The sequence below is a fragment of the Emys orbicularis genome, chromosome 5, assembly GCF_028017835.1.
Source record: "Emys orbicularis isolate rEmyOrb1 chromosome 5, rEmyOrb1.hap1, whole genome shotgun sequence".
In the NCBI taxonomy this organism is placed as follows: domain Eukaryota; kingdom Metazoa; phylum Chordata; order Testudines; family Emydidae; genus Emys; species Emys orbicularis.
In genome coordinates, this window is record NC_088687.1 from 53,216,297 (window position 1) to 53,228,100 (window position 11,804).

The 11,804-nt window shown below is 40.2% G+C and overlaps 1 protein-coding gene across 1 annotated transcript in view; it reads right to left on the bottom strand.

The window, feature by feature from the left end:
- SLC7A11 (solute carrier family 7 member 11) overlaps nucleotides 1-1,408 on the bottom strand; it is a 69,956-nt gene extending 68,548 nt beyond the window's left edge. The window contains exon 1 of the mRNA XM_065404657.1: nucleotides 1,132-1,408. Within this exon, the coding sequence (XP_065260729.1) occupies nucleotides 1,132-1,408 (277 nt within the window). The remainder of the gene's footprint in view (nucleotides 1-1,131) is intronic.
- Nucleotides 1,409-11,804: the final 10,396 nt, after the last annotated feature.

Genomic DNA, 11,804 nt, shown 5'->3' on the forward strand with positions numbered 1-11,804 from the left:
ACATGTTTCACAGTGACCCTCACTGATCAAATAGGTGAATTTTGTATAAGATTTTACCACAGCATGTCGTGTAGGGGAAATCTCAATAATTTACTACACTTTTAATCACTTGCTCATATAACACATACCTAAATTAAAGTGTATAGTGCTATGTTGAGGCAAGTTCTATCTCTAGTTTAATCTAAAGGCCAGCGTCTCCTAACTAGGTTCCAAGTTATGTGTCAGCTCTCACTTCACTTGTAGAGGAGGATTTCGGTCTAAGGCAGAACCTCCAAAGTTCCACAGTAGATTTTTGTTGTGCATGGTACTTTGGCATCAAAATAGTACGTTTAGCTTCTGATTAAAATTGATCCTAACTTTCTTCAACTGTACATTTAGCTAGGGCCTTATGTTCCTTCTTAACAGCTGATGCCTCTTTTAAGTCCACAGCCAATTTACACAGGATGACATTTACATGGTTTTAAGCAGATGTTACTCAGTGCTTGCCCTCAAGACCACTTGCCAGAAAACAAGTAGTCTGTCAGAAAATATATGGCAGTAGTTAAAACCCTCAGTAAGTGTTAGCTGCTAAGTTCCATAATTTTTTGTGACATGGTCTTTCATAGTGATATTGTGAATTGGTGAATAAGGTGAAAAAAACAGTAACAAAGTTTTCTCTCACTCACTCTCTTGCCAATAAAAATTTTGTCCAGCAGAAGCTATTCAATTCAGAGCTTAATCTAGTCAGTGGGGAGCTGGATCCTGCTGTCTATACATTTCACAGGTATTCAGATTGATTGGTCCATATCCCCAATTGCCAACACCTTGCAAGCATGCTGTAAATGAACCATTACAACTAGAACAAAAAGTCATAAATAAAACATAGTATACTTCCCTCTCCTCTTACTTTAGGGACTCATAAGAAACATTATTTGGTCTTATAATATTTATAAAAAGATACAGCAGGGTTTTGTGTAATAATGATTGTGAAAGAGATAATGCCGAATTCATAGTACAGACACTATCAAATAACAAAAAATATCTGTAGCCTTATTGGTCCTCACATATCAGATTGGTCTTTGATATCCAATAGCAGAGGGGAAAATCCACCAGCTACCCACAAGGATCAATTATAAAGTTTCACCAACTTACCAAACAGTGAGAGGATACCACACACTGTCCAGAGAATCAAGGACATTCCCACACTGCCTGTGTTCTTTAGGATCCCTTTAGGAGAGATGAAGATTCCTGCTCCAATGATAGTGCCAATTATAATGGATACCCCTCTCAAAAAAGTTACTTTCTTCTTCAGCACCACTTTTTCTTCTTGGGCTGGCTCTTTACTGTCCAGAGAGGGCAACCTGCCAATAGATTGCCCCTGCAAAGAGCTTCCATTAGAGATTGTGGAGACAGCAGGTTTCCTAAACATGCTATAGTGCCACCAACACACTCAAGACAAACAAAATAAAAAACTTTCTGGCAAGCACTCAAAGTTTCTTCCCTTCAATCTTTGTGCTATTTTTCTAATTGCTCTCACTCTCTTTCTCTGCCTTATGTTACCTTTCAAGCTGCTCCTGCACACAGGTGTAACACTCTGAAGTGTATTTTAATATTCACTGCTGTATAAATACTACTTAGTAACACCTGTCCCTTCACGTTGTTAGCTGGTGCTGCCCTCTCATTGGAAACCAGCTCAGCTTCCGCATGGACTTGTATTTAAGCTCCTGTCATACCAAATTAGTCTGCTGAATGATGATGCAAATTCTCCAGGTTTGCATCAGCCATAAGAAAAGTCTCTGACATTACTCAGCATTTTCAAATGGCAACAGCATGTTGCACAACTGATTTGAGCTTCTTAGGAAGAACAAAGCTCTCACTTGAAAGGAAGTTTAACCAATCAGAAGGTAGTAGATTTCTGTCAACACACTCCCATATATTTAAAGGAACTCGTAGTGAGACACACAAGCCTGATTTAAAACACAAAGATCTTTAGCCAGAAAGAAAAAAAAATCAAACAGAATGTGTCACCTTTGGTTCTATTCCAATTTTTTTTTTCAAAATACTTTTAAACTAATATAGGTTTTGTGGGTTTAAACTTTTCTTTTTTAGTTGGTTGGTTTCTCTGAAATCTATCCCTTACGTGGACATTTACATAAAGACTACATACCTTTACATAAAGACTACATATAAACCTTTTGCTACGTTATGTTGCCTAGCAACAGCCAAATCAGACTAGTGAAAAATCTAGGTTATTTCCACAGTAATTCTCACATGTACAGAGTTTCTGGGATATTTGTAAATAATGCACAAATGAAAATACCCCTTCAAGTCAGGTAAGCACTCTTGCTAATATTTACAGCAAATTCTTTTAAGAGATGATAGAATGATATCAACATTTCAGAGTACTGAATCGTCACGTCACAATGCCTCAGAAACCAGAAACACCATCTGATTGTCATGTCACAATAGTGCAGGCATGGCCAAACTGTGGCTCGTGAGCCGCATGCGTCTCTTTTACAGTTAAAGCGTGGCTCACAGAGCCCCCCCCCCCCCATGCAATTCCCCCATTCTCCACCTAGTAGACTGAGCGGGGGGAGCTCGGGGCTTCTGCCCTGCGGCGGGGTGGTGGGACTAGGGGATTCTGCACTGCAGAGAGGGGAGTCTAAGGGCTTTAGCCCTGCAGGGAGGGTTGCAGCTCTCAAACTTCTGAAGACCATTATATGCAGCTTGGCGGGTCAGTAAGTTTGCCTGCAATAGCACTTTCCTGAGTGGATTAATTAATCTGTATTTAGATTTCTTGCTAACTCAGCTGAGTTACTTGATTTCAAACCAAAACATGAAAAGTAAAATAAAAAAAAGCTTTCATTAAAAAAAAAATCAATAGTCCTTGAGCACTTACAACCTCATCACGGGACAGCCTGTACAGTATACGCCAAAGGAAAAAAATTCCTATGTAGCATGACTACTGCAGCTGCTCATGGCTTTGGGGTCAATCAGCATAATGAGAAGTAATTGTTGCCTTGCATGTTCCCTTTACAGTTATTGCTTAATTAGCTCCGAATCAGGGGGAAAAGATATTAGCTAAACATTTTGTCATTTCAGAAGACGGCACTGAGCTCTAAGCACAACTTCTGTGTTTTTAAGTGTATCTTGGAAACAGTAAATATTAGAGTATCATAGCAGTGCTGTTTATACTGCAGTAGTAAAAGCTGAGTCAATGCTTTTAAAACCCCATATTTTCAGGGGTTATAACTTGTCTATAATAATTTGCACTGTGATAAAACTAGGCATAAAAAGCCTGACTGCTTTTAATCTACAGAGGAACAAACACAAATAGTTTTTAGCATTTGGATATATATTTGTACTGCTATAATATTTTTAAAAGGCTGACTTCTTCCTCCATACCCTTCCCTGTGTTCAACAGCAGCTCATTTGATTTCTCCTCTGGTTTATACTTCTCTTCAGCACACCATTGGATCAGGCCCCATAAAACAGTGTAATGTTTCTTTGTCCAAAGAGTATTACATGCCACTCACATATGAGCTAGAGAAATTGCTACAGAATAATTCAAGATGGTCCCTCTTCTTGCCAGACATGCGACCCTCCCAGCACCTGAAGTGAGTGACCTGATCCACAAACCAAGCGAGGTCAAAGCATTAGCCACAAATCTGTGCTGGTCTGATGAATTTAAAATGAATTTTAAAAGGCTGTATACTGAACAATCACAAGTAGAGCTGGTCAGGAATTTTTTGAGAAAATGGTTTTCAGTCAGAACCTGTCAATGTGCCAAAACTAAAACTTTTCTAGGGAATGTGCCAACTTCAACAAAACTTTTGTCAAGAATTGGTTTCTCAAGTCCAGGAAGGAATTTCTGATCAAAACAAGAGAGAGAGAAAGAGCACCCTGGAATAGCTAATAGCCTGATGATTAAGTCAGTCACCTAAGATGTGGAAGACCTAGTCTCAAGTCCTTGCTCTGCCAGAGTCAAACAAAGGGCAATATTTATTTGACCCTGGGCTCTTCTAGCCAGTAGTAACCTAGCAACTAACATTGCAGTTCACAGAGTCCCGCTGAGGGAGTCATCTGAGGTGGTCTTTGTACTACCCTGATACAGAGCCCATGTTGAAGGCTGATTTAAGTTATATTGGTTGTCAGTAGCCCCAAAAGAGCAATAGAAGCATTCTGGTCATAGAAGCATTCTGGCCATGCGCCCATCTCTGACTGTACATCAATGAAGGTTCACCATGCACAGGAGTGATCATCCTGTGGCTGACATGTTTGAGTTAGGGCAGTGGTTTTCAACCTTTTTCATTTGTGGACCCCTAAACAATTTCTAATGAAAGTGCAGACCCCTTTGGAAATTCAACCTGTAATCCGTAGACCCCCCTACCATAGAAGAGTTAGACTGAAAACTGACTGAACAGAATTCAACTATATACGTTGCACGTGCTCAGCATGGAATTTGATGCAGCGTGAGAAAGGGCACTAAACTGTGGGCTTCTGTGGTAACGACAACACCTCCTGGGATCTGAAACTTTATCATCATAGTCACCTTTTGCAGACCTCTTAGGCATAGTCTGTGAACCCCCAGGGTTCCACAGGCCATGGATTGAAAACCACTGAGTTAGGGCAATACTACACACTATTACAGCACAAAGTGGCCACATCTTCAGTTTTCACCAAAAATATATAGATACCGATTGGTTTGGGTTTATTTTTAATTAAGGTTTCAGGTGATTTTCTATTTTTCTTTACCAAAGCCTTCACTTTTGAAGATTTTCCAGGAACAGCATTTATAATCTGTGTTTAGATTGTGAGTTCCCCAAATGCTGTATCAGCATTTTGGGAGTTATTAGAGCCAGAGTAATTTAGAGTAGCCTATGGGATGATCTAACTTAATGCCAGTGGACCAGTCTGGTGCACAGCCAGCCCCAGAGTAGAGGAGTATTTCAAGGTGTCTTAAAGTCATGTTTGCATGCCCTCCTGAGCAGTATAGTGCACTCCTTAGCTGATGGATCTATTAAACCAGAAGTGGCTTGAGTGACCCCGGCAGGTAGATATGCCAAGGGTATGTTTTATTGTGATGCAGAGCTTGAGAGAACACAAATTAAATCGAGGCCCCACATGTGACTCCTGCGGAGTCAGACCTTTTACATAATATGTGTGTTAACGGTTGTCTTCTGCACTGGTTTTTTTTTTGTTGCTGTTGTTGTTGGTTTTTGTTTTATTGTGTGTTAGCTGCAACAGTCTATATTCTTATATGTCCATGCCACACCTACCACATTATGAGGGCTCCTGTAATATAAACAATAACTAACAACAACAGCACCTCAATGAGGACACAAAAGGCGAAGTTTGATTTCGAGCCTCTAAATTGGTCCAGGCAGCAAACAACCTGGGGAATCGGGAATAGGCGTATTATTCCTATGCCTATTTCATTCACATATTGTGCTTCCCAAATTTTGAAGTCCAAATTTCATTTTATATTTTTGCAGACAATAACAAGATATACATGTCTCTTACTGCCCTTACACTTTACAATTACATGATACATCATTGAAGGAAGTACCTTTTATATTATACTTCTATTTCATCTTTTGTACTGGCCTAGTGCTTGAAATGCTTGAAACCCCTTTGTGAGGAAAAGCTGTAGATGTGAAGTATCAGAGGGGTAGCCGTGTTAGTCTGGATCTGTAAAAAGCAACAGAGAGTCCTGTGGCACCTTTAAGACTAACAGATGTATTGGAGCATAAGCTTTCGTGGGTGAATACCCACTTTGTCAAAAGCATGTAATGGAAATTTCCAGAGGCAGGTATAAATATGCAGGCCAGAATCAGTCTGGAGATAACGAGGTTAGTTCAATCAGGGAGGGTGAGGTCCTCTGCTAGCAGATGAGGTGTGAACACCAAGGGAGGAGAAACTGCTTTTGTAGTTGGCTAGCCATTCACAGTCTTTGTTTAATCCTGATCTGATGGTGTCAAATTTGCAAATGAACTGAAGCTCAGCAGTTTCTCTTTGGAGTCTGGTCCTGAAGTTTTTTTGCTGTAAGATGGCTACCTTTACATCTGCTATTGTGTGGCCAGGGAGGTTGAAGTGTTCTCCTACAGGTTTTTGTATATTGCCATTCTTGATATCTGACTTGTGTCCATTTATCCTTTTACGTAGTGACTGTCCAGTTTGGCCAATGTACATAGCAGAGGGGCATTGCTGGCACATGATGGCATATATAACATTGGTGGACGTGCAGGTGAATGAACCGGTGATGTTGTAGCTGATCTGGTTAGGTCCTGTGATGGTGTTGCTGGTGTAGATATGTGGGCAGAGTTGGCATCGAGGTTTGTTGCATGGATTGGTTCCTGAGTTAGAGTTGTTATGGTGCGGTGTGTGGTTGCTGGTGAGAATATGCTTAAGGTTGGCAGGTTGTCTGTGGGCGAGGACTGGCCTGCCTCCCAAGGTCTGTGAAAGCGAGGGATCATTGTCCAGGCTGGGTTGTAAATCACTGATGATGCGTTGGAGAGGTTTAAGCTGAGGACTGTAGGTGATGGCCAGTGGAGTTCTATTGGTTTCTTTCTTGGGCTTGTCTTGTAGCAGGAGGCTTCTGGGTACACATCTGGCTCTGTTGATTTGTTTCCTTATTTCCTTGTGCGGATGCCACCAAGCTGGAAGGGGTTTCAAGCATTTTGTAGGACAGGATTAGAATTCAAAATGACCTTGACAAATTAGAGAATTGGTCTGAGATCAAGATGAAGTTCAATAAAAATAAGTGCAAAATACTTCACTTAGGAAGGAAAAATTGAATGCACAATTGCAAAATGTGGAATAACTGGCTTGATGGTAATACTGAAGAAAAATCTGGGGGTTGTAGTGGATCACAACATGAATATGAATCAACACTGTGATGCAGTTGCAAAAAAGGCTAATATTATTCTGGGGTGGATTAACAGGAGTGTTGTAAGTAAGACAGGGAGGGTAATTGTCCTGATCTACTCAGAAGGAGTGCTCAGAGGGAGTACTATACTCAATTCTGGGCACAACACTATAGGAAAGATATGGACAAATTGGAAAGAGTCAAAATTATAAAAGGTTAAGAAAACCTGACCTATGAGGAAAGATTTAAAAAACTGGGCATATTTAGTCTTGAGAAAAGAAGACCAAGGGGGGACCTGATAAAAGTCATCAAATATGTTAAGGATTGTTATAAAGAGGCTGATGATCAATTGTTCTCTATGTCCACTGAAGGTAGGACAAGCAGTAATCATCTTAATCTGCAGTGAGATTTAGGTTAGATATTAGGAAAGATTTTCTAACTATAAGAATAGTTAAACTCTGGAATAGGCTTCCAAGGGAGGTTGTGGAATCCCTGGAGAGTTTTAAGAACAGATTAGACAAGTACCCGTCAGCAATGGTGTAGGTGTTGTGACGGGTTGGATCACAGAAACCCCCTTGGGAGCTGCCACCTAATGTGCCAAGATTACTTCTATTCCTGTTTTCCCTGCCAGCTCAGGACTTCAACACCGTCTTGCTAAGCCAGACACTCCCATCTGCTCCAACAAAGACCCAGGGTCGGAATTACTTGCCCCAAAGCTGCAGGTTTACCTGAAGGCAGCTCACAGAAGTGTGCTTGTCTTTAGCACTCAGATGCCCAACTCCCAATGGGGTCTAAACCTAAATAAATCTGTTTTACTGTTTTTAAACGCATAAATTGTTCGCCCTCTATAACACTGATAGAGAGATATGCACAGTTGTTTGCTCCCCCAGGTATTAATACACACTCTGAGTTAATTACTAAATAAAAAGTGATTTTATTCAATACAGAAAGTAGGATTTAAGTGGTTCCAAGTAGTAACAGACAGAACAAAGTAAGTCACCAAGCAAAATAAAATAAAATGCGCAAATCTATGTCTAATCAAACTGAATACAGATAATCTCACCCTCAGAGATGCTTCAGTAAGTTTTTTCTCAGACTGGACACCTTCCAGGCCTGGGCACAATTCTTTCCCCTGGTACAACTCTTGTTCCAGCTCAGGTGATAGCTAGGGGATTCTTCATGATGGCTCCTCTCCCCCCTTGTTCTCTTCCACCCCTTTATATATCTTTTGCATAAGGCGGGAACCCTTTGTCCCACTGGGTCCCCCCTCCCCCCCCCCCCCAGTGGAAAAGCACCAGGTTAAAGATGGATTCCAGTTCAGGTGACATGATCACATGTCACTGCAAGACTTCATTACCCACTTGCCAGCACACACATATACAGGAAGACTCACAGGTAAAACACAGCCATTTGCAGACAATGGTCCTGGTTATTAGGAGTCATCAAGATTCCAAACCACCATTAATGGCCCACACTTTGCATAATTACAATAGGCCCTCAGAGTTATATTTTATATTTCTAGTTTTAGATACAAGAGTGGTACATTTATACAAATAGGATGATCACACTCAGTAGATTATAAGCTTTGTAATTATACCTTACAAGAGACCTTTTGCATGAAGTATATTCCAGTTACATTATATTCACTTATTATCATGTTTTTATAAAACCATATAGACTGCACAACGTCACAGGTGTACTTGGTCCTGCTTCTGGAGGCCCACTCCAGCCCTACATTTCTATGATTCTCCTGTCTCCTTCTCTGTAATCTCGGATTAACATTTGCTGTTTAGGAGACAATACACAATCAATTATTACGCTCTTGGCTTCACATTTTTCCACTTATTTGTCTTGCTTATCTTGCATTTGCTTCAGGCGAGATTGTGACTTGTAATATGTGCACATGCAAAGAAGGGAGATTTAGAACCCTCCTTAAACCCTCCCTGGGCGGAGAATTACTTCCTTCTGTGATGCTCCAGGGGTAATACAGCAATGTGCCATCCCTCACCATAGGCTATAGCCTATGAGTTTGGGACACAATCTAGTCCTTTGACTAATCTTCAGTTTCATTGTTAGACAGCACAGTTAGATAATAAAAATTCTCCTACATACAGGTAAGAGTAAACATCACAGGAGCCCTTTTTAATGCTTGAATAAAGTCCTCTGACAACCCAACTATTGAAGCTCGTAAGTATTTCATCTAGTACATGTCACACTTCTTCAAGAATATATGAGAATCCTGAAATGGGAATAAAGGATTACTGTTGGACCCCAATTTTTCTGGAAGTTTGGATGCAGCAAGCGTCCTTTTCTAAATGTCTGTGCCATTTACAGTACTCACATTGGGAGCTATTACATGTCCTGCTTCTCACTGCTGTACGTTATAAAAAGGAAAGAAAGTCAGCAAAATGTAGGAACAATTCTTCTCAATTCAAACTCTGAGTACTTAAAGCTATTACCTTCATCCACTTTGGCAAACATTTGTTAGTCCTTTTTTGCAAATTTTCTGCCATCTGAGCCTATTTTCAAGGATGGCGTCCCTAGCCTCTGTTTGCCAGAAGCTGGGAGTGGGCGACAGAGGATGGATCACTTGATGATTACCTGTTCTGTTCATTCCTTCTGGGGCACCTGGCATTGGCCACTGTGGGAAGACAGGATACTGGGCTAGATGGATCTTTGGTCTGACCCAGTATGGCCATTCTTATGTTCTTATGATAGCAGAAAACAGTGACAGGCACATTACTACTGCCTGTTAGCTCACATCGCTCACCAGATCTATCCTGATTCAGATGTGGCCACCGGGGCATCTTCCGCTGACAGTTTTCATTTGAACTGTTCTAAGTGAACCAAGGATTATGGCATCACTGCACAAACACAACACTATATGCAGCCACATTTCCCAGGGAGCTCATCTCTTCAGACTACATATCGTTTACATTGCTTATCACTCAAAACATTCACACAGCCCCTTAATACATACAGGGATTTTTTGTTTATTTGTTTGGTTTTTAGTTTTGTTCTTTTAAGGCAGGATCTTCTTCATTAAGTTGCTGAAATTCTTTTGCAGCAATGAAACAGTCTTCCAAAAGAGAGATTCTGAAAATAAGAGTTCACCCCAAGAGGCAACAGGAAAGATGCACCAGCATTTTCATGTTTTCCAGTGGTTTATTCCAAATGTCATATTAATTGCACATCCAAAAGTTTTAATATATAAACTAGACCAACAACATAAAGTAGTTTCCTTCTGAACCTTACCACTAACATTGAAATATTTATAAATATATCTATTTCTATTCTTTTTCTATGAGTTCTTAATCAACAGAAGGCCTGGCAAATCTTATACACACTTTTGCCTACAATCTGTGGATTTTTGAAGATGACTAAATTAGAGTCCAATGTGGTTAGTCCTCCATGCATTGAGCTCCTATTGACTTCAGCAGGCCTTCATAAACAGAAAGATTGCATGATTTGTACTGTGCATTGTCAATTCTCACTTTAGAGGATAGTCTGTTTAAACCTGCTTTGCAGATGTACTTGCAAATGAGGCTATATGAGTCACAGGGTTCACAAATAATGGCACACTAATAACTACACTTAAGATAAACATTTACATGAATGAGACAAGGCACATACAGCAAAATAAATGACCTAAAATTCAAGTCTGCACTTGTGTTTTCCCCTCTGCATGCCTATGAAAGGCAGGAAATCTGCCTAATTCCTAGGTGTAGTAGGCACACCTTGTCCCTCCTGCTAGGTGATTTGTGTAACATTTTATTGCATCAAGTAAACCAAAGAGTCACTAGCCCAGCCATTGCTCAATACTGCAATTGTTACTGATATCATTCAGACCTAAAAGGGAAGCTGAGCAAGATTGAAAAGGCAGGGAAATCCCCAATCTCTTCAACATGGGCAGTGTGGGGATGGCTAAGGAAATTTTGTTTAACAAAAGACTTTTGTGTATAATTTAGAGATGTTGTAGGTTTAGATATAGTCCTCTGGGGACATGCTAACATGATTTCAAGAATCAGAGTAGGTAGGGCCCAATGCCTAAAAAAAATATTTGAATAATTGTTTCATACTTTGTCACACTTGATAATGTTGGCATTGAAACAGACTAGGCGAATGTGGGCAGACAAATTTTCTGCTGCTTTTGTCTGTCTGACTGGAACAAGTTTTTAAACTTACGTAGGAACAAAAATCTGAAAATCTGAGTCTTCAATGGGAGATGAGTGTGAATGGCACCTCAAAAGATCAGACCCTTCCTTTTTTTTAAATGAAAGCTTAAAATTTGTCCACAAGCTCTTAGAGTTGTGGGCAGACTCTAGCGCAAGAGAATCTGTTCTGTGTCCAAAACACTATGGGTATAGCTACACTGCAATTAAAAGCTGTGGCTGGCCAGTGCCAGTTGACTCAGGTTTGCAGGGCTCAGGCTAAGGGGCTGTTTAATTGCAGTGTACACATTCGGGCTTGGGCTGGAGCCTGGACTCTAGGACCCTGCAAGGAGGGAGGATCCAAACAAGTGACTAAATAAGTTTCTATTTAAGTACAACTTCTCCAGATTTAACTTTTGCAAAAAAATTTAAAAAGACAATAATATCTAATTTTTGATACTAACAAGACAGCAAAATAATTAAGAGAAGAAATGACATACCCTTACGATTCAGAGAAATTAAAGACAGAGACAATTCAAATATTACTGCATATATTTTAAATATTCAATCTAAGTAACTTAATGCTTCCAAAAAAATGCATATCCAACCAGCAAACAGAAATCTAACTCAAAGAAGCCTGGACATCCAAGCTGGGCCACACAAAATTAGTCAACACTTCTGAAAATATGGCTTCCTGTGACATGTCAAAGATTCCAGAGAAAGTCATTAGCAGAGCCAAGCTTAGCACTCAGAAGTTCCTGATTTCTATTTCAGTAGGTTTGGTTGTTTAATAACTTTTCTGTTTG